The following is a 25,072-nucleotide window of genomic DNA, read 5'->3' on the forward strand; positions in this document are numbered from 1 at the left end:
GTCCCCCGTCATTACTCAAGAGCATCGAAGTGTGACGTCATGTTCAGGCTTATAGGAGGATCTACGCATCACACAGATGCAGTCACTTGTTTCCAAATAATTTTATTGTGTCTCGCCAATAATATTTTCCTAAAAGAGACTAATTGCTAGCTTCTTGAGTCATTAGACACGATTTGATGAGAGGGTGTGACTTCGGCCTGGTAGGGTGAATTATAGGGTATCAGGGTATGGATCAACCCAAGGTTTCAAGTGACGGCAACAGAATATTTTTGAATCTAATGTCGGCCCAGGCCTATTTATTGTATATTTGTTTTATTTTTTAAATTTCAATGTTTTATATGTACGGTTATCTAACTCTGCCAATTAAAGGGTTTTGATATCTTATGTAGATCAATTATTTTGACCATGAAGATGTAATATACATTTTTCGGTAGAAGTTTCGTCAATGTACATAATTTTAGTCTCAAATATGTTCGGAAAATTGTTTTACTCATTTCTAAAAAACTACATCACCTCAGCAAGTATCATTTTAAGGGAAACTCTCTACTATCATTATTATTAAGCCTTGTGAGTTTCATAAAAAATCCTGTGACGTTTGTGTAATGCGTCGCGCAAAAAGTGCCCAAATCCTTTAATCACAGAACAGTACCCAGTACATCAATTAAAAACAAATTGATATGAAAGTGAATATTAAACAAACTGCAACATCTAGGTCCAGGTGAAGCAACAGCTTTTGTTCCCAATTCCAGCCTATGGACGGACAGACAAAGTGACTCACATAATTCAATATCAGTCCTGCTAAACTGCGCCACCAGACGGCATATTTGGAAAGGTGTGGGCGTCACCGTTGTTTAATCAGTGTTTGGTTAATATTTTGTCGTTTATGTTCAGTATACTCGGCTTTATTCTTGATTACGACATCGTCTTAGCCTTATGTATAAGAAAACTGTCGTCTATGGGCCCTTGAAGGTGAACATCCTCTTAAAGACACTGGACACTATTGGTAATTGTTAAAAAACAAAAACAGTCTTCTCACTTGCTGTTTCTCAACATATGCAAAAAATAGCAAACCTGTGAAGGTTTGAGCTCAATTGGTCATCGAAGTTGCGAGATAATAATACAAGAAAAAACACCCTTGTTTACACAAAGTTGTGTGCTTTCAGATGCTTGATTTGAATACCCCTAATTCTAAATCTGAGGTCTCGAAATCAAATTCGTGGAAATTTACTTCTTTCTCGAAAAGTACTTCACTTCAGAGGGAGCCGCTTCTCACAATGTTTTATACTATCAACCTCTCCCCATTACTCGGTACCAAGTATAGGTTTTATAATAATAATTATTTTGAGTAATTACCAATAGTGTCCACTGCCTTTAACATCACAGATTGCACTCTTGCATCGCGTCATAACACGACTGCACAACTAAACAAGGCGATTCCGGTTCAATGAGATCATGACACAGAACGTGTGACTGGAAAGTACTTTTTTTTGTATAGTGTAAGAGAATTGTGAAATTCAACTGGAAGATTAACCTTCAAATTAATCTGAAGGGGGAAACACACAGACTGAAATACGGTGTTACAGCCAATTCAACAACATACTTGAAAAGGATGCACTTGATCACCTTAATGCCTGTTTTTAAGACTACATTTTTTAGGTAACCAAAAAAACAAAGACACATTGAGATGTCTGCTGTCAACACACACAAGGTCCAGTTTAGATACCATTTCAAATGGCTGGAAAATAAAGAAAAACAAAGATATAAAAGCAAAAAGCAAGAAGGTGAAACACTTAGAACAATCTTATTTTAAAACGCGTTCATGTCTCATAGACATCTAAAAGCGTTGTAAAATATTGTTAAAAATGTTCCCACCGTCTCCTACAAAATAGATGTTTGTTTTGAACTCAGACCGCAATTGGCAGAAATTGCTCTATTCCGAAAATATTTTAGGGACATCCATCATAACAAAACTGTAATATTAATTTCTTTCTTGAGTGGTTGAGGTAATATTGCCACTGTAGCCTTGATGTTTGTCAAGGATGATCAACATTATCCAAATTAACTGACAAAAACACATTTGAGAGAAAGGCCTTCAATACTGGCTGTTGACCCCGACCCTTGTAAGGCACAGGACACTATTGGTAATATTGTCAAAGACCAGTGTTCTAGGCACTGGACACTATTGGTAATATTGTCAAAGACCAGTGTTCTTACTTGGTGTATCTCAACATTATGCATACAGTTAAAAATCTGTGAGAAATTGAACTCAATTGGTAATCGAAGTTGGAAGATAATATTGGAAAAAAAAAAACCTGTTTGCATTACTTGTTGTGCTTTAAAGATGCATAATAAATAGCTTCAGCTTCATAAAGCCTTTTGTTCTTTGAGCGACAAATAGTGTTACATCTTCCTCAAACACTACGTTACTTTACTTTAGAGGGAGCCGTTTCTCACAATGTTTAATTCTATCAACAGCTCTCCGTTGCTCATTACCAAGTAAGTTTTTATGCTTACAATTATTTTGAGTTATTACCAATAGTGTCCAGTGCATTTAATGGAGAAAAGTATAGCGTGTCGTTGCTGAGCGGTTGAGAGTAAAAGACACTAAAGCTCTGCTGGTGTTTCTGATCGGCGGAGTGTGGATTCGAGTCCCGGTCGGCGCATTCGTGTCCTTGGACACGACACTTTTTACCATAGATATTACTTTGCCCTTCGGAATGAGACAAACCATGATGGCACACAATCACCAATTAACTAATTTTTCCAAAGTGCAATGACCCGGGAGTCATAATAATTGATGTCTTAGAATGGACGGTCCCTCGTATCTAAGGGGTGAGATTCCAAATGATTTATTAAGGGAGTTTTTAGAAATATATTATTGGATGATGTGGTAGTAAGGGCATTGCCATGCCCTTACGAACTCGGATAATTGAAGATAAATTACTGGGTAGATAAATGATCCAAATAATCTGAGACAAAAGATGGAGCTGGGCACAGGAAGAAATCACTTAGATGTAAAAACTATTGGGAGATGAACATGTTTATTTAACCAACAAAATAATTGTATTGTTAAGTATTAATATTATTTTGTAGAAGTGTTAATTTTCATCGCGCACATGAAGCACGCCCTCTGCCGCAACAATATTGACACTTTCGCCCCCCCCCCCCCCCCCTTAGGGATGGGATGGGATAAAGTTGGTGTGTTTCCACGCTTAGCTACTGAATGAAATTAATCAATATTACTGGGTAACTAATGGACCCAAATAATAATAATTATATACATGTTGGCATTTTAAGAAGTCTCTTAGATGAAAAAATGTTGTGGAAATGCACAGAAAATAATATTGTCTTTCAGGATCAATCGGCTCTCGCATAATTCGTTATAAGCCAAAGGTCCCGTGTACTAGGGTTGGTTGTGTATTTTTATGTACAATAACCCATATCACTGGAAGAGTAGTAGGAATTTTCACAGTGTTTCTGGTTCACATAGAAAGCACCCTTGTATACAGGTTTCCGCGGGCTTGCGAGCTACCTTGATTAAACGAGGCATCACTTTAGGGGCATCATTGGTTTAAACATAGAGCAAGGGAAAGGTGGTTTAAATTACTAGAAATCTATATAATAATAATAATAGGATTAATTTCAGAGGAGCAGGCTTGCTTACTCGTTACATGTCCGCCATATCTGAGTACCGCAATAACATTCTTCGCACAATTCAATAATATACGAAACTGGGGGAAAAAACAAAGTTATTATACACGAGTTCATGTACACGAGTCGTTCGCAGCAGCTGAAGAAAAAACGTGTGTAGCGCCCTCTCTTGTCTTGACGTCCACGCCAAATCGGTTAACCAACTCTCGTCATAAGCGGGCGCATGTTCGTATACATTTCAAGACACAAACACGATCCGCTACCACTTCTAATTCGAGACAATGGGGTTTTATTATCAGGATTATTGCAACACGCAGTATACATCACCGTCAGTATACACCATTCGTAAAGGAACTAAAACAATCAAACGGTTCAAAAAAACAAATGTATTTTTTTGTTTTTAATCGGTTTTCCCTTCACGATCTTCAATGTTTTCAATGTCATGTCATAATATACCCGATGGCATTGTAGCGCGACTGAGTCTGGTTGTAGTATTCCCCTCAAGGCTTTCATTATGCGCAATTTGCGATAACAATAACACAACCATCGATCCTCCATAGGGTAAGGCCACCTGAACCACCAACTACAACCATGGCGAGACCACAATCTAGAAACAAACAGTTCATGACTTTGGCCTTGTTGTGATCATGATCAGTCAGTTATAGCATGATCATGTGACGTGCATGATCATGTGATGTGCTTGGTTGGAAGGGCGTGACTTGAGTGAGTGGCATGGGCTAAAACGGATGCAGATATTATTAAATTGTTTTCTTTCTACGAATTGTTCTTGTTATTTTTGTACCCCACAACCTTCCTGATGTTTACAGGTCCAGCGTTGATCTTTCTTTAAAAAAAACACGAACGGTTAATATTGTTTTATAATTATTTGAATCGCGCGTCAATTAAAGGCAGTGGACACTATTGGTAATTGTCAAAGACTAGCCTTCACAGTTGGTGTTACTCAACATATGGAAGAAATAACTAACCTGTGAAAATTTGAGCTCAATCGGTCATCGAAGTTGCGAGATAATAATGAAAGAAAAAACACACTTGTCACACAAAGTTGTGTGCGTTTAGATGGTTGATTTCGAGACCTCAAGTTCTAAACTTGAGGTCTCGAAATCAAATTCGTGGAAAATTACTTCTATCTCGAAAACTACTCCACTTCAGAGGGAGCCGTTTCTCACAATGTTTTATAATGCCAACCTCTCCCCATTACTCTTTACCAAGTGAGGTTTAATGCTATTTTTGAGTAATTACCAATAGTGTCCACTGCCTTTAACCCTGATTTCACATTGATCATTACAGATCAAAGCAATTATCATCTCTCGGTCGATTGTTGCAAATTAGGTCGCGCATGATGGTAATAGTAAATGTGACGGTTAGATTAGAGTTGCGAGGAAAGCTGTAATTATCAATCGTTTACAATTTAGAGTACGAATGAAACACTGCCATTCTGTTAATGGACCCCACAGGGAACTATGGAAAAGGAAATAATAGAACACCAATTGCAGAACACCCACAAGCCGGATCTTTAAAGACCTGCTTGAACGAAAATGTCAAGTCGTGAACTTTGCTGAATTCCATTTAAAATGTTTTCAATGAATAAGGAAATCGAGTCATATGATTATAAATAGATTTTGATTGTGTAAAAAAACAATCATGTTGAATACCCTTATCCAGGGCTTTTCTGAGAGATTTGCGAAAAGCCCCGTTACGTAATCACTCTTAAAACGTCATAGTTGGGAGCTCCAATTTGTAAAGCCGCTTTGTTGCAGCGTGGAGGTATAACAAAGCAAACTCCCACAAATGACGTCAGCGGCATTGTCCTTTGGCGCGCGCTCTCAACGGCAGAAGTGTTTTTAGTTTTTCAAAACCTTTAGGTTGGGGCCTGATTTTTTAATCGATAATTACGAAAAACTCATAAGTGTAAACACATATCAAAATTACATTAAAATGGTCAACAAGTGCATTGTAAACAAGTCTAAATACCATTTCCGTTAAAAACCTTCCGCTCAGGTAGCTGTTTAAAGTTGAGCGTGTCTACATTTGGGATCCGGGTGTCTGACAGAGCGAGGACGTCCTCGCTTCGCTTTCATGCACAAAACCAAAGGGGACGTCGCTAAAAAACTGATTTCCAAACAGTGGGGGAACAAAGAGAAGTCCTCGATTACCGGGATTCACAAACAGATGTGTGTGTATTTGTAGATTGTATGTAAGGGGAAGCTTAATGATGATGCCGGTAACCAAACCTTACGGGTACGTGGACGTCGCCTGCAATAATCCCTTAATAACTGGTTGGGCTCATCAATTAACGCTGGCGGTCGTGGTACTAGTGCGGCACAATCGAATCCCAGGCAGGTTTTAATTGCGCCTGGTTATGACATAATATACAAGGCTATTATGCATCCTCCTCCACCCCCGCCCCGACGCCCCCCCCCCCCCCCCGCCTCATCTTCCTCGATTAATAAGGTGGAAGGTTTAATGAGAAAACAACAATGTGTAATTCATTCACTGGTATAGGAGCGTGAGGAGGAAAAGGTAGGGAATCATAAAGCGGTACAGCACTCAATAAGAGAAAGGAAAGAAAAAACATAAATTTTGTGTATCACGCACAGGAAATGGGGAACGTTGGTGCGTGTTTTTGGCGATCAGATTCTGTTGAGTCTTCATGGGGACATTTAAATTTCCCATTGTTTAGTCTTAGCTTTATGTTCTCCGGTTAGGCCAAAAAAATAAAAAATATTTTGCGTTCCCGCTCGGTTCCTTGGCCACCTATTTATTTTTATTTTTTCATTTTCTACTATTCATCTTCTTTAAATTATGATTTTTTTTTTAATATCACAAAAAATAATAATATTTAAAATACAGCCGGTTGTCTTTAAAAATTTGTCGGGCGGCCATTGCAAAAAAATATATAATTAAATAAAACCCTCCATCCTTTTTTCGAAAAGGCAGGACGCTAAATATAATTATTTTGTAATTGGCATTTACTCTAAGTGTTATAATTGTTCGTAAACTATTATCAACATTACACAAATTCATAATAGTAAATATATACAGCTTCTCTGGTTTACAATGTATCGGGGGAGCGTGGGTAAGGATTAAAATAATAATAATAATAATAATAATAATAATAATAATAATAATAATAATAATAATAATAATAATAATAATAATAATAATAATAATAATAATAATAATAATAATAATAATAACAATAATAATAATAACGCTGAATATTGCATTAAATAATGCATTCATATTTTAAATGAAATAATAATGAGAGATACCTCATCCCTGTGGAAAACATAAGTGCTGCGTATTACATGACATTTAAATGCTGTATCAATATTCAAAATTCTCTGATGATTGACCTTTTAAAAGCAAGTGTGTCTTTATGAGACACTTAAAGGGAATTTATAAATTTGCTAGTCGCTCTTAAAATTAATGGCAGTAAAAAACTGGTTTAAGAAGTAGTATAAAGTATTTTGAAAGACATTTCACTTCGAAGGAATGTGGTTATGTAAAAAGATTTAAGATTAAATGCCTCTTAAAACACTTCTCAGAATGTGTTTCAAAATACGGATTATTCTTCCTGCGTGAACAATTAACATTCTGTTTGATTTCCTTTTTTGTGTGTAAGACTGTTTTTTTGTAAACTGTAATTTTCGACTTTTCGCCGCTGTGTTGCAGTATTTTAATCAACTATGAATACAATATAATATACTGTATACTCATGTACGTGAATGATGATATCAACATGTAAGTAGAATTAACAACCACCATGAGATAGAACACGAACTGCACTTTGGAAACTGAAGCGGCTTTCTTCGTAATAGCAATTTGTGGCACACACACACACGCAACTGAGTGGTGATACCATTTTACTCATCTTTTCAATGGTCCATCATCCTTAACCCTATGGACTATACGCGGAGAAGAACACAACACACGGAGCGACTAAACGAGACCTCATCACACACACTACAAGATCGCGCACGGACAAGGTGTGTGCTCGTGCTGTGTGGCTCTCAACAACCACTCGTTCCTAAACGAGATGTAACAACTGGCATGCACTCGTGTTGACAAGACGTTTTTAAGGGGATGACCAGTGGATCTTGTTGAGGTTACGGGAAAGACACACACTGTGTAGGCTAAATATATCTGTTGATAACCTACAGTTTGGATGCTCAAGCCAGTTTGAGATGATGTACTCTCTTTAACCACTGAAAGAAGACGAGTTACGAGTTTCCATGTAAAACACACGGGAGACCTGTTCGACCAGAGTGAGCCTTGCGTTGGGATAATGAAACGCCAATATTGATCTTGTAATTAAAGACGTTCACTGAGTTTCAACCGTATTTTGTGATTACAAGAGAAGGGGCGAGGGGAGCTTCACCTCCCCATGACAGCATTGGATCATCATCACCCTCTTCCGTGGTTCACCTGTTAATTTGAACCCTGTGATAACCAGGGCTTGCAACGGGGAACTTACCGTCGATAAGCAGAAACACCGACCAGCATGTCTGATAATGACTGTCCGGAGCAAGCCGGGCAGCCCCATGCCCTCGCGTTAGACCACGGCATGCCCGGTGGGGAGTAAGCAGCAAGGTTTCCCTTACAACCCCACTCCCTTGGATATCCATCATAAAACCTGTGAAACATGGAATCCGAGATCGCCTTTACCCTAGCGGTTTATATTTTCTTGAGGGAACTCCAGAGCTGGACTCATGATATTTCATCGTCTCTGAGACCCCCAAGTGAAACGCTACGATGATCTACTCAATCGAATTTTAGAAATTAAACTTCGATCTCAAAAAACACAAGGCTGAATTTTATCCCATGTCGAGGTGAACTTGGATTTACCGTGATTAAATAATCAATTCTCTTTTTTTTTTTTAAATCAATGCCGTACAATTTTGTCTATGCAGCTACTCCGAACGCGCTGGTGTATTTACGTAATAAATCAATAACATCCTATAGTGACGAATTTTTCACGTTATAAGTGGAAGTTATAAGTAGCAGTGGAAGAAAAAGTGTTTAAAAAAACACTGGAGACGCCTTAATATTACTCTGGATATTTGATTTAGGTTTTTTTCTCGGTGCCGTTTGTATGTTTCTTAGATGAATATTTGAACGCAAAATGGTCGATAAACGAAAAGGAATAAAAGCTTAAAGTTTTCGACGTTTTGAAGGAGGGAGATATTTTTAAACGAGTGGTTCAGCCATGTTTAACATGGGCGCCGTCAAGGCGTTTGACGTCTTTTTGGATGACGAGTTGGAGGTATATCACATTGGGGAGTCAATGAAGGGTCGAGTGGTGGTTTCCCTTACCAAGGATCTAGCTATGAAAGGTAAGTTGGTTAAATTTCTTTCTTTTTTTCCTCTTGTTTTTTCACGGAGGAAAATATTTATTCAAACTTAAAAACAACTCCACATTTTACAAACACTTTTTAAAACTGTTTCTGTGACATCACTCTATAGCTGAAAGAGTAGACTTTTTTACGAATCTACATTCAACTGTATAAATTCGTAACGAATCTATACTCAGCTGTAGATTCTCTACGAACTAAAGTAAGTAGTTCAACATGAAAATAACTGTTTTTCCCAAACTGAAAGATAACATGATGAAAACTTGTTCTGTGACGTCACTCTACTGATGAAAGTGTAAATTAATTGTTTTCTACTCAACTGTAGATTCGTAACGAATCTACACTTAAACTATCGATTCGCTTAAACGAACTAAAGTAAATAGTTGAACGATAACATGATGTGCAACAAAACACAGCTAAAACATGTTATCTTTTAACTTACTAAAACATTTTCAAATTGAAAAAAATCAATTTATTAATACAACTTATTGTTAACTGAGCAAACTGACATTGTAATCAATGCAAGCACTATAAAGTATGCCTGTATATATATATTTTGCAAAATTTTTGTAAATTTTGACCAACCGTCGTTTGGCAAAGTACAAGAAATTTGAAAGACCAATAGGTGTTATTATTATCATTGAGAAATCCAATTCATTGAAACAGTTACGTAATCAATGGGGGAAATAGTGTAGATTCGCGAACACAATGTACTCAGGTTCGGCTCGTATATTCTATCCACGAATCTACACTTTCTCGTCCATTATCCTTAACTTAACAACTTACATATATTTCACTCTGGTGGTATCATCTGTCATGTCCAGTTGTGTCGGTTCGGTTAAATTTGAATTCAATTTGTTTTCCCAAGGGCATCCGGGACGTTTCACACATTATTATAATTCAAGGTTTATATTCACACGTTGTGGTCGCGGCCGACTTAAATGACTGAACGATTTGTTAACACAAAAAGCTCACGACCTATTTGTCCTATATCTGAAAGCCAGCAGGAAATATAATTGAACTATATTAATAATGAATAGGGTAGATGGCCTTAGCTTTCGATCCAATCCGGACCTTCTTCAGAGGCATAAAACAAGTACAAACAAATACATAACATTGAACTATATTAATATATAAATTTTTGTTTTATCCATAAAACCGATGTGTGTTTTACTTTCTTTCCCGACCTCTGTGAAAACAATCACATGCATATTACTCAGATGTGATTCAAACCCACGACCGTTACAATACCAAAGCAGTGTCTTAAACTAGCTATACTTTCGTCCTTAAAAAGCTCTTTAAAATCTGGCCCTATTGGCCAAAATAAACTCTGTGGCAGTATATGGAAAGGTTTGCGGTAACACCATGTAATGACTATCTCTAATGAGTTGGGGTGGTTCTGAAAAGAACCATTGGTTTCAACTCGACGTTTCGATCAGTATGCTCTGATCGTCTTCTGGAGAAGTAGGCAGTGGGAAAACAGTAGGACAAGTTGCTATAACAACGATCTACACATTAAAGTAGATAACCATCATATGGTGCTACTTCAAACCGTATGAATAATTAGAGAGAAACGAATACCTTAATCAAATATATAGTTTCGGTTTCCCTATCATGAAAGTGCACCATCCAAAAAGGGATTTCTCGAAAGCCTGTGACTAAAATTTAAAATGAACTTTCACAGATTGGTTTCACAGATTTTATATTTATCAATATAATGCTTTCGAAACAGCTTATGGGCACTATAACTATGTGCTCTATGCGATACTTTTGAAATGGGCTTGCTTTAGACACAAGAAGAACTTCCCTCTACACGAGCTATACTTATTAAAAACATAGGCTTTTAGACACAAAAAACATTCCTCTAAAGTGGCATGCTTTCTATTGGAAACAGTGGCTGTTTAGGCACAAACAATAACCAGCTAATAAAAGTGCTATACTTTTTTAAACAAGGGCTTCTTTTGTTTGGCGAGGTGTCGCCAATTACAGTTTCAATGTTGCAAGTGCATATGTACATAATAATATTTGTTCATTTGCTGACGTCTGTGCGGCACCTAAATGTAGCCTGAGCCCTTAATGTAGCCTGACCTAAATGTAGCCCCAAACATGTACCTAAATGTAGCCCGGACCTACATGTAGTACATGTTTGGGGCTCATTTAGGTCCGGGCTACATCTAGGTACATGTTTGGGGCTACATTTAGGTCAGGCTACATTTAGGGCTCGGGCTACATTTAGGTGCCGCACAGACGTCTGAAACATTGCAACTACATCTACAATTTGGAACAACTTTCTGAGAGATCTGGTGAATTTGGTTGAAATGGCATCAAATCCCCTCCTCAAAAAAAGTAGTTCACTGCTTCAAAATTAAAGTGTACCAGTTAAACCATCTTTTTGACTTGCATTATGGTTCCTATCGATCGAGGCTCGTATATTATGAATACTGCACATCACTTTTTGACAATGCTGCCCACATATGGAGACAACTTCGTCTTGTTCTATTTATATTGATGTGTCTGGGTGAATACTGAATCCAACTAGTGGTGCAATAGATTATCATTTTTTTATCATGCGTCGATCGTTGAGGTAAAAAGCACTAATAAAGGTGACATATTCAGCGTTAGTAAAATGCCAGTGGTGAACTTTATGTATTGATTTATCCATTGATTGATTGATTGATTTGTTTATAAATTGATTGATTGAATGATTGATTGGTTTATCTACTAATTTTTTTTAATTTTCTTTAAACTAATAAAGTTTGTTTGTCAATACCTTCTCGTGATCCGAGAATCAAATGAGCTGAAACTTTCAGGAATTTGTTATTCTTTTGATTAAAAATTATCTATATTGACTGCGTGCTATAGCAGCACTTAAAGGCAGTGGACACTATTGGTAATTGCTCAAAATAATTATTAGCGTAAAACCTTTATTGGTGACGAGTAATGAGGAGAGGTTGATGGTATAAAGCACTGTGAGAAACGGCTCCCTCTAAAGTGCCATAGTTTTCGAGAAAGAAGTAATTTTACACGAATTTGATTTCGAGACCTCAGATTTAGAACTTGAGGTCTCGAAATCAACCATCTAAACGCACACAACTTCGTGTGACAAGGGTGTTTTTTTTTCTTTCATAATTATCTCGAAAGTTCAATGACCGATTGAGCTCATATTTTCACAGGTTTGTTATTTTATGCATATTATGTTGAGATACACGAACTGTGCAGGCTGTGTCTTTGACAATTACCAATAGTGTCCACTGCTTTTAATGAACCAGTTTCGTGTTCATTTACGAAAATGGTATGTAAATATTTTTTGGATAATTAACTAAATTTGTCTGGATGTTGGTTGTCCTTGGTTCTTCATAAGTGAATACTGATATGTAAATGTTCGTGAGGATCACAAGTAAATTTAAACTGGAATTAGCTGTTAAACAGAGGGGAAGAACAATCGGTCTTTTGTTTGGTTATGGTAATATATTGAAGATCGCGAATGTGACGACTAAACAAAACAAAAACGTGCCGAACAGAATGTAATACTACGGTGACGCAATGGCCATCTGATCCGGCAGGTTTTTTTTATAACAATTTTTCAATGCATTCGGCAATTATGGAAGTCTGTATTGTCTGCTTTACTCCTCCCCCGAGAGGCCTTCTATAACAGCGCCGTTTAAGCTAAAAGTCCGTTTCAAGACTTATCTTAATAGGAGAAAGCTAAGGGTGTATACTTTTTCTAAATGAACCAAAAAGCTGCGAAAGAGTCCATTTGGGACGGTTAAAAACCCTGCAATGACAGCATGCAATGCTAATCTCAATATTAGTAAAATATGTGTGATAAACTAACTGGTATCAATCCAACAGTCTTCCAAACAGTCTATAATTTTTTTTATGGATTTCACCATTTCAGGGGCGGACCTATGAATATTTTGTCCGGGTAGGGTCAGGTGTGTCAATCAATATTATTAATTAATACATGACATAATATTATAAGGTTTGTTTGTGTACGAGTCAATGGGAAACTCCCTTTGTTGAGAGACAGCGGACCTGTCTATGTTGTCAATAATCCAGCGGGTAAACGACCTTGTCCTGGTCACTCAAACCTTAAACAGTAAGTGTCTCAAGCGAACTTTCATATGAACTCACGGGGAAATAAAGATATTTTAAATTCATACGCAGAGTATTTTTTTATTTGCTAAATGGCAGTGTGACGGACTACAAGGGTACAATCTCGCGCATTAACGCATCTGATACAAGGGGGAGCAAAAACTTGAGTCTGGGAGAATAAAAGGAAAACATTTCGGATGCTTTCTAGAAACCAGGGCAACAATTTTAATTGAATCTATCGATCATTCACTTTGCAGAGCACTTTGGACGACACACGTCTTACACTCTCCAAATTGCTGTTTTGTATTGTTTGTTAGAATGATCAAGATGAGATGGTATTTAAAATGTCAAGAAAATAATGTTCGTTTTAAGGGACATGCATTTTTAGCATGTACAACGTATTTATACAGTACTGGTATGTACATCAGCACTGGTAAGTACTAGCATTATACCGTATTTACGTGACTCTCCTGAAAACATCTCCACAGCTCTCGGGTGATGTGTACCAAGTAAGTTTTTAAGTTCATTGATTTTTGGAGTAATTACCAAAAGTGTACATTCCCTTTAAGTAGAAAACATTCACTAAAAAACAAAAACAAAACTTTTCGAAAAAATCTAGATATCTGATGTGCACATCAGCTTTAAGAGCAATGGTGTAACTAAAGCTCCCCGATACCCTCTATAGCGTACCCCCTTGTTTAGGATTTTATTCGGTTTGTATAGAATTTCTTTGTGGCTAGTGCTCCCTGAAAAAGGGTTTCCCCCCCCCCGAAAAAAGAAACAACTTAAATGTAACCCTTGTTGTTTTAAACAATATTTGCGCCGTCTGCCTTTAATAAATGCACGTCTGAGCATCATAACCTCTCCCTCGTGTGTACAATATATGGCATATTTTGGTTGGTACCTAACTTCATTATTCACTACAATCACATCAACTCAGACCAAAAAGTATGTTGAGTCCAATAACGTGCAAAACATTTTTCAATTAATAAATCACTCGTAGGTTTTGTGTTCCCCTTTCTTTTGAGGTCGCAGTGTATTATACATACCTATTTACGATAGGGGTGGGGGGGGGGGGCTGAGACAGACGGATGAAGACTCGTGTCAATAAAACGCGCGAAACCACTTCAAGAAAGCATCATATTTCTCAGGTTTATAACTCAGTGCCGGCTGACCTTTCTCGGTAGTTCTAGGGTAAAAGAATAATTTATTGTCTTCCCACTCAGTGCTTGCCGACTTGAGTCGAGTCAGAGAGAGAGGAGGAAAGAGAGAAGGTGGCACTGGTAACCACCTGGCGATGCAAGGATGTTCGTTGGCTAGGTCTATGAGCAAAATGAGCAAAAGGAGCTGGGGAACTTTGTCGTGCTGCCATGGGCACTGAATCTATTTTCATGCAGCATGGCATCCAGGGACCACAGTTATTTCCTATAAGCTGGATAGTCTCGCTAATCCGAAGTAGATTACCAGCAGAGGTTGAAATTGGTTCAACTTTTCGGGGCACAAAGGGGGGGGGGCACCTTAAATAGGAGACACTTCTGGCCAATTAAAAGGGTAGTTTCGGCTCGTAGTTCTCTGAATTAAAGGGATGCTGCAGTGAATAAAAATAAAACAGTTAAAGACCTGCTTGAACGAAAATGTCAAGTCGTGAACTTTGCTGAATTCCACTTAAAATGTTTTCGATGAATAAGGAAATCGAGTCATATGATTATAAATAGGTTTCAATTGTGTAAAAAAACAATCATTTTGTATGCCCTTGTCCAGAGCTTTTCTGCGAGATTTGCGAAAAGCCCCGTTACGTAATCACTCTCAAAACGTCATAAGTAGATAAAGCCGCTTTGTTGCAGCGTGGATGTATAACAAAGCAAACTCCCACAAATGACGTCAGCGGCATTGTCCTTTGACGCCCGCTCTCAACGGCAGAAGTGTTTTTAGTTTTTCGAAAAACCTTTAGGTAGGGGCCTGATTTTTTAACTCGATAGTTACGAAAAGTTCAGAAGTGTACACATATAAAAATTACATTAAAATGTTGAACAAGTGCATTATAAACAAGTAAAAATACCATTTCTGTTGAAAACATTCCGCTCAGGTAGCTGTTTAATTTTGCTGTCATTTATTTCTGATATATGTATTGAACCTCAATCAAATGTGTTATGTTTTTTCCCCAACATATCTCACTTGCGTAATTAGCGAATAAGTCATACCCCCCCCCCCCTTTTGTGGATTGTTACCACCCCCCTACCATCGACGTCACGTCGGGAATTCAAACATACCGTCGGCAAAAGGAGTCTGGTTCCTAACTACACGCGCCTAGGTACCAGGCCACACAATGCACACGTCTCTATATGCACACAGCCAGGGGACCCGACGGCTCGGGTTCCCGACATGACGCCACATGAAGGCTCCCTTTTAGGGGCGGGGTGGGTTCCCCTAATCTCTTGAAAACCACTTTTAAAATACTTGCGCATTAAATAAAAAGTTGTAAAAAATATTTCAGGTTTAAAAAGTCATGTTTAATCGGTTAAATAAAAAAATAAAAACACTGCAGCCACCCTTTAAACAAGCACCTTTCAATGCTCTAGTTGCTTTAGTGTCTTTACTTTTGTAAGTGTTCTGCGTTAGTTTTCAGAGAACCAGTCATAAATAACAACGTTCACATCACGCTTTGGCTGGTTACATGTTTGCTGATTAGCCAAAATTACTTTGCGCTTTAGTGAGCTTAAATGCTAAAGCAGCTCTACCCAGTATACCACCATACAGTTGGTGGGTTGCACTGACATTGTCACGGTACAACGTGTCACTGTGCAAAGTACACTTTACCCAAAACCATAATTACTTCTCTTCGCCCAGGTAATTGAAGATGTGCACTATATATAGTGATACGATTAACTACCACAAATCCTACTTAACATTGTTTTCAAATTGCAGTTGAAGTTGGCACGACAACTAAAAAGTTGTCCACGGTGCAACATGTCACTGCGCAAAGTACAATTGCCCTATAAACCATAATTGCTTCTCTTCGTCAAGGTGTATAAAGATGTGTACTACAGTTTTATGATTAACTCCCTCAGTGCCCGTTAGATGCCCAAGGTATCAGTTGAGTGAGTTTATTGAGTTGAGGCAGTTAGTGGAAATAGTGCTCAGTACGACTGATTGGCAAAGATAACAAAACCCCGGGGACCATGGGATGACACAAGAAAAATACATAACATTAGCATAATTATCGACATTGTGTGATAACAAACTCATGGATTAAAATTGAGTTGCTTGTTTTCTAAAAGGCTTTTGTTAACAAACAAAGTATTTTGCTTTTATCACTACAAACTGTAAATGCAGTAATAAATGGGTTCAGTGCATACGCCCAATACCCGATGGCACAAGAAAAATACATATCATTAGCATAACTATGGACAATAAATATATTTACGGCCCGTTATATATTTTTAAATTGTTAAATGGGTATTATCTTGGTTACTTGTTTCCTGGAAGACTTTGTTACAAAAAAAGTATTGTTGATCTCATGTCACGTTTAATTTAATTAGAAGATCCACATGCATAATACACGATGAAACAAGAAAAATACATAACATCATCATAATTACCGAAAATGTACATATAGGGCCCGTGTAGGTCCCGTAATAAACTGCGCCAATAAAGTATCTAAACACTTACAAATGGTCAGATTTACCGGAACCTGAAATAGTATACAAAAATTTAATTGTTCGTTTCTATTCACCGTTAATTTCTGCACGTTTTGACACATCTTGTGTTGCGCTACGATGTTGTTTGGTGGATTTATGGACACTTGAGTGGCTTAAGGTCGAATTTCAAAAGTTGCAAAAGCCCCTATTCACCCCAATTCCAAAAGGGAGCTCACATAAGCATCACACTCAGACAAAATCAAGACAAAAGACACAAACTCGTTTCGTTTACATGACCATGAAATTAATTGCCGTATCTTTGACTCTAAAACTGCTGTTATCCTGTCCTCCATTCTTGTTGTGTCCTCCATCATTGTCCTGAACGGCAAGGAGTCGTCTTCTCATACTCTCAATGAAACCTCTGATCTGTCCCTGGTTAATCCCCTGCCATTTCCTGATCAGGATGCGTCGCAAACCCCTCGAGAGTGGTGTCAGGCTTTAAGGCTTTGTTCACTTTCTTCTTCTGCTGCAGAAGTCACCCTCGGACGACCAGTCCTTGGCAGGTCGTCCACATTTCCCTGAGCTTGGTAGCGATTCCACCATTTACTGACCGTCGCTGGTGACGTTTTCACCTGATGAGCTGCAGCTCGCATCGACCTACCGGCTTCTATCAAACCAACGGTCCGTCCTCTTTCCTGTTTGGTCGTTTGAGCCATCTTTCCTGTTATCTTGAAACACCTTTCCTTGCTTACCATTGTTGTATGCCTCCCATCTTTGACCCCTTTGCTTGGTTACTGACAATTATTGCTGATGTTCATCGCAACCGATTTATCAAAAACGCGACCAAAAAAAATCATTTATAAAAGACAAAAGAAACGCCGATCTTACTCGTCACAATGCAACGATTTAGCTTGAATAGGGGCTTTTGCAACTTTTGAAATTCGACCTTAAGCCACTCAAGTGCCCGTAAATCCACCAAACAACATCGTAGCGCAACACAAGATGTGTCAAAATGTGCAGAAATTAACGGTGACTCGAAATGAATAACTATTTTTTGGCATACTGTTTCAGGTTCCGATATATCTGACCATTTGTAAGTGTTTAGATACTTTATTGGCGCAGTTTATATTTTTGTGTGATAACAAACCCATACATTATTAAATGAGCACCTTAATTGCTTGTTTACTGGAAGGTTTTGTTTCCAAAAAAGCATTGTTTATCTCACGTCAAGTTTAATTTAATGGATCGATGCACACGCACAACACGCGATGATACAAGCAAATACATAACATTATCATAATTACCGAAAATGTATATATAGGGCCCGTATAGAGCCCGTAATTAGTTTTTTGTGACAACAAACCTATATATTATTAAACGAGTATTTTAGTAGGTTGTTTCCTGAAAGGCTTTGTTACCAAACTCTATTGTTTATCTCATGTCAAGTTTAATTTAATGGATCGATGCACACGCACAAAGTGTGCAATTCCCTTCTTCGGCAGTAATACACGTCGCACACTACGATGTATTACTCTAGTTTGGGCAGTCGAGAATTTCAGACCGGATACAAACATTTTGTTGATTAGCTTATGGTTTAAATTCAGGACAATTAAGGGCACTATTGGTAATTGTTCACAAATAATTGTTAACGTAAAAATGCACTTAGTTACGAGCAATGGAGAGCTGTTGATAGTAGAAAACATTGTGAGAAACGACTCCCTCTGAAGACAAAGTTTTTGAGAAAGAGGTAATTTTAAAAGGGAAGCCTTTTATCATGCATCTGAAAGCACACCATTTTGTACAGGAATGGTGTTTTTTCTGTCATTATTCTCTCGCAACTTCAATGACCAATTGAGCCAAAATTTTCACAGACCGGAAATTATCATTGACCGGAAAGTTTTTCGAGTGTATAGTATACCTTTAAAGGGTTTGGGTACTTCTTGTATCCAAAGATTTACGTTACACTTACACGGTTTGAAGATATTGATGGAAGAAAGTTTCCCTTAAAATATTGGAGCGAAGTGCTGTAGTTTTTGAGTAACTAGTACAGTAAAACAAAGTCACGAAAATATTGTTAGTCTCAGCAGATGTACAATGTACTTGAATAATATCGTATTTAAGCCACTCTCCTGAAAACATCGCTCTGTAATTTTACTTTTGTTTTCCTCAAACAAACAGGTAGACAATATTACATACATCGTCATTCAAAGTGAGTAGGGATTCATGTCATGGGCAAAAACAAAAGGTATCAAAACCCTTTAAAGGCAGTGGACACTATTTGTAATTACTCAAAATAACTATTGGCATAAAACCTTACTTTACTTGGTGACGAGTGGTGGGAAGAGGTTGATAGTAAAACAACATTGAGAAACGGCTCCCTCTGAAGTTACGTAGTTTTCGAGAAAGAAGTATTAACACGAATTTGATTTCGAGACCTCTGATTTAGAATTTGAGGTCTCGAGATCAAGCATCTGATGAAAGCACACAGCTTCGTGTGACAAGGGTGTTTTTCTTTTATTATAACCGTAGAACGGTACTATCAAAACGGTACTTGTGGGACTATCATAGTAATTTTTAGTACTTGGTACTCGTACTTACCAGTATGAGTACAGAATACGAGTACCACAAAAACGGTTCTTGAGGAATAGTACTCGAGCACAGGTACCAAGTATACGAGTACTACATAACTGGGTCTACCTGTTGCAAGGTTAATCGCAAGTTGTATATAGGAAGTGTATAAATGCTGAGTACCAACCTTGGACGCCTATTAGCGCCAAACAATAAATTCCAAGTTTTGAGCCACTATATTTTAAGTGCATAAGAATCGCCTTTTTATTGTTCCCTCAAAATGGGATGTACTACGGTCCATTTAACAGAGCTGGTGTGTTTTTGCACTTCGGTTGAGCTAACGCTCCACTGTTACTGAGGGACAATGATAATTTGTAACGGATGACGGATGCCATTACAACTGCGAAAAACAGAAGCAAACAACTATATTGTGTTCTTCCAATCGTTGAGGAAGGAAATCCTGCATGTTCCGAATGAAGCATAAGCATTATGTTGTGTTTTTTTATTTTCTTAGAAGGCAATCTGCTCCTTTCTTCGTATTTACCATCAGCAGACGATGTGAATAAAAACCCCGATGGATTACAATCCTTCCCCAAGGGGTCGATATTGTTCGATCGGACCTGACTCTAGCGGCAGCAGAGACACCGTTATCAGCTACATAGATCAGGTGCGAAGATGCGCTCTCTCACGGATTCATTTCGCATTGCGTTGCATGGTCTCTGAGCATGGAGTAAGAATAATTTTCTGAGTGGCTCGCAAGTTTATCTTAGAAAGTGCTTGAGCTGTTATCATATCTCCCACCGAGAATGGAAATCCAGGCCCCTGCAGACCTCTTTGCATACAGTCTGTGTTTGAGTTTGGAATCGAATATGAATAATGCAGTTGTGATAATGAATAGTTAATGTGGCTCATCCGACTAAGGAAACGAATTCAAAGATCGTGTTGTGAAGAATTTATGTCACTTTCGCTTCAATTTAAAATCAAATTTGGCTGAAATGTAGGTCTGGTCAAATGTATCGTGTTGCGACATCAATAACGGTTAAGTGTCTCTTTAAAGGGTTTGTGGTACTTTTTGTAGCACATAAAACGCAACGTTTGAGATAATGATGGTATAAAGCTTCCCTAAAAGGATTACTTGCTGAGGTGATGTAGTTTTTGAGAAATGAGTAAAACAATTTCACGGAAATTATTTTAGCATGTATAACGGATTTGCGCGACACTCCTTAAAACTTTGTTCCTTGATGTTCACTTTAAAAAAAAAAAACTGATGACAAAAGAAGCTAAACTTCTACAGGTTAATTCTATAACATACATCTTCACTCATTGTCATGGCCAGAACAAATTGTATTAAAATCAGTTAATGCAAGAACATCGCCCCTGTGTGTGGGGGGGGGGCGGGGGTGCTGATGAAAGCATGTGACACACACGCGTCTGTGCAGCTCGCTTGTTTGCATTTAGTTCGCCAACCAAGTAATACATAACATTTGTTCTCGTGGCAAAACTGCTCGGACACCTTTTATGATTTCCAGCGTTAGTAGCGGAGTTTTGACACAATATACCTAGTGTTGACTACTTAGAAATACCACAGCATTAAAAGGGTATCACTTTTTTAAAGTCTTGCGTATCAAGTTAGTGTTTGAGCGTGCAACCAGGCTTTCTTTTCCATGTTTGTTCTCGCTCGTACGTTCCTACACTCTATAGCATTGCTGCTGCTGGGTCGAAAACAAAGATCCACACAAACAGCATTTCCCCGTACTGCATCTCTGCTCCTTTGTGTTTTAAAGACACTAGACACTATTGGTAATTGTAAAAGACCAGTCTTCTCACTTGGTGTATCTCAACATGTACATAAAATAACAAACCTGTGAAAATTTGAGCTCAATTGGTTGTCGAAGTTGCGAGATAATAATGAAAGAAGAAACACCCTTGTCACACGAAGTTGTGTGCTTTCAGATGCTTGATTTAGAGACCTCAAATTCTAAATCTGAGGTCTCGAAATCAAATTCGTGAAAAATTACTTCTTTCTCGAAAACTATGTCATTTCAGAGGGAGCTGTTTCTCACAATGTTTTATACTATCAACCTCTCCCCATTACTTGTTACCAAGAAAGGTTTTATGATAATAATTATTTTGAGTAATTACCAATAGTGTCCACTGCCTTTAAAAGGAATAGTTTGCCAACCAATCTGTACGCATGCGTAAATGTAATTAGCATATTTCCAAACAAAGGTTAAATAATTAGAACCGGTACTTGTATTCAGATTATAAAACGAGAGATTTTATTAGTCAACATCGTTCGCGGTTCGTTTATTTTAGTTTCCATAGCCAATCATGAATCTTAAACCTGTCAAAGGACAATCATCGGCAGGCCACGCTTTGTTTGGAATCATCAGTTCGCTACCTTTTCAACTCAATCAGCACAGCTTCATCTCTCAGTAGTCCTTCGCTAGGACCGATAAAAAACAAACAAGTTGAGCTGCTATTTCAGCTTCAACAACGTCACTCCAACCATCACAAAGGCACTCGGGAATCTATGCCCCGCCCACCCTCTCTGAGGAGGTACTGAGAACAATATCGCCAAGTTGTAAACAGGGTTGATGTGAAAAGTGTAGTAATGAGTACGGTCGGCGCGTGTCATTATTGACGAGCTTCTAGTCAGGCTTCGAGAGTCGTCAACAGGTTCCCCAGACGGGCCCTGAGGTGCGAGGATACCCTGGTGAAAATGCGTCACGGACACGGAACGGGGGAGAGAATTTTACACAAGTAAAATACATGGTCCCTTGTCAGTTTCACACAAAAACAACAGAGAACAATAAGGATTTACGTTATTTTATACCGTGTGACAGTATCTCGTGGATGAATAATTGTCACAGAAATTATACGGAGCGAAGGAAGTGGTGTTTTTCTTTCTTTCGTAAAGAAAGGGCATTGATATTAGTTACGACTTGTTTTCTCAAAGGTATCTGCTCTGATCATCGATTACTGATGAATAAAAGATACATGTGTTGAGTTGCTTGCAAAACAAATGTCTTTTATTTGTAGAGTAAGAGATTGACATATTTATACTTCTTGTTTTCTGAAATATGAGACAGCTCAAAGGTTCTCAATTTATGGAAAACATTCTATTATAGAAACTATATATAAGCATGCGTTGGAAACACTGTATTATTATATGGGTATTATGTTTGAATAACATATCGACGTTTCGAGCAGTCTGCTCTACGGTCTTCAGGAGAATACACAGCGTTCAAAATAATGAGTACAAATAAGACCCACTTAACATTGTTTTTAAATTGCAGTTTTAGATGGCATGACAACTTAACGAATTGTTTCGACATGTGTCCATTCTTTTGTAATGGCTGATCGAATATTTGAACCAAATTCAAATGTCAAGTCATTAAATATGAAAATAGAGGTAGTCGTCAAGTTTTTTTTAATAAACTATTATTCCCAAAGAGAGTTTCATTTTGGCTCGTGCAATTTGTTGATGAAAGTACCGTCATTAAAGCCACTGGACTCTATTGCTTATTACTCAATAACAATGTTAGCATAACAAACTATTGGTCACGAGCTGTTGATATAGTATAAAACATTGTGAGAAACAGCTCCCTGTGAAGTATTGTAGTTTTTGAGACGGATAATTTCTCATTCAAATAATTAAAAGACTTCAGCTGAAGCCTTTTAAGTATGCACCTGAAAGAACACAAAGCATGCAACAAGGGTGTTTTTCTTTCATTATTCTCTTGCAACTTCGATGACCAAGTGAGTCCAAAATGTTCATAGATTTGTTATTTTATGCATATGTTGGGATACACCCAAAGGGAATACTGGTCTTTGACAATTACCAAAGATGTCCAGTAACACGAGAGACAACTAAACGGCTCCATGGCCATTCCTAGCAACACGTACATTGTATGCACGCGCGCAAGATAGACAACATGGGGGATTGTGGATTACATCATTTTAATAATTGCATTTAGATAACTTGCATAGCGTCTGAATCAATTGCATTCGCCAAAAAAAAAAAACACTCAGGAAACTACTTTTTTTTTCTATGAGGGTGTTCGAAGGAAATGCAATTAACAGATTAGCCTTCGGATTAAAGGGAGGGCCATAGATGGCTTTTAGCAATGTAGTACTGATTTAGAGGCGAAATTATTAAGAAATATACAATAAAAAATCACAGTGAAAGTTTCAGCTGGATACAGTGTCTACTTGTTGAGAAAAAGCCCCCCTTTTAAGGCTTTTTACATGATCCCCTTATACCAAGAGTGGATTTTAGCCTGGTTTGGGCAGAATAAAAGCCTAGGCTATTTATATAAAATTATATCCCAACATGTATTGCTGTTGTTGGTATTCTTTTTCCCCCCTGTAGTCATCCAAACAAAATTGTTAGTATGCCTAAAACATCAACATACGATTTGTATTAAAATTTATTTAAAACAGTTAAATATATCCACGTAGTTCACAAAATAACGCTGATGTGACAAATTTAAATAACAACTACAGGAAGACATCTTTATTTCTAGCGATCAGAAGAAGAAGAATGTTTAATCCATAGACAGGAGCAAAGCTTCTTAACACAGCCATGCAACATAGGCTACAGTACGTGCGTTAGGAATAAAGCAATAAACGCTAACGAGTGATGGTACATTAATTTGCTTATCGATTTCATCCCCCAAGACAAGCGCAATTAGCGAACCCGGGAATATAATTAGAGGACCGTGGGCCCCGCACCCCCCCCCCCCCTAGCAGTGAGAGAGACGACTTAAAGGAACTGTACACTATTGGTAATTACTCAAAACATAATAGTAGCATAAAACCTTACTTGGTAACGAGCAATGGAGAGCTGTTGGTAGTATAAAACATTGTGAGAAACTGCTCCCTCTAAAGTAACGTAGGTTGAGAAAGATGTGTTTTTCTCACTAAAGTATTAATAGACTATGGCTATAGCCTTTTGTTTGTAACTGCAGGAACACACATTTGTGCAACAAGGGTGTTTTTTCTTTCATCATTTTCTTGCAACTTCGATTACCTTTTGATTCAAAACTTTCACAGATGCAAAATGGTGTTAGGCCTATACATAGACTACTGGTCTTTGACAATTACCAAACGTGTCCAGTGCCTTTAAGCATTGGATCGATGGCGGTAAGATCGTTCGTGTGTGTGTAGATTATAGACTGCGTCATCCAACCATAAACAGCTTCCTTTCCATTTAACAGTTCAATTTTTTTTATAGAAGTGTTAATTGAATAGTTTATAATGAATATAATATACAGCCAACCTGTTAATATTAATATTTCATCCAAAAATGGACGGCATTTGTGTGTATGCATTTCAAACTAGACAATCGAACAAATTAGCAACGGTGATTTTGAAGGTTGTTCAAATGATATTCTCTTGATCTCGACCTAAGTTTTACAAAAGGAACAATTAATTTTCTCCGAAAGATTGGAACAATGAATAATAAATTAGTATCCAAATTGGACCCATTCACATTCTATGTGGTGAAAACAAAAGCTGCAAGTTGCATTTCAAGGGAGGACAGTTTGTACTCGTTTGTTTTATTGTTCTGGTTTTTCTTTATTTCTTTATTTATTGTTTGTGTTTTGAAATTTATTGTCATCGCTACTATTCTTGGTGTTTTTGATTATTTTTATTTTTCTCACTTACAGTTTTATTGTATTTAATGAACCTGTCAGTAAGAAGTTGTTTTGCCAGTGCAAAATAATCACACAAACAAAA

General features: G+C 37.7%; 1 protein-coding gene across 1 annotated transcript in view; it reads left to right on the forward strand.

The window, feature by feature from the left end:
• Positions 1-7,659: 7,659 nt before the first annotated feature.
• LOC117298091 (arrestin domain-containing protein 3-like) overlaps positions 7,660-25,072 on the forward strand; it is a 73,962-nt gene continuing 56,549 nt past the window's right edge. Inside the window, exon 1 of the mRNA XM_033781332.1 lies at positions 7,660-9,008. Coding sequence (XP_033637223.1) covers positions 8,882-9,008 — 127 coding nt within the window. The 5' untranslated portion in view covers positions 7,660-8,881. The remainder of the gene's footprint in view (positions 9,009-25,072) is intronic.

The sequence above is a fragment of the Asterias rubens genome, chromosome 12, assembly GCF_902459465.1.
Source record: "Asterias rubens chromosome 12, eAstRub1.3, whole genome shotgun sequence".
NCBI classification, from domain to species: Eukaryota; Metazoa; Echinodermata; class Asteroidea; order Forcipulatida; family Asteriidae; genus Asterias; species Asterias rubens.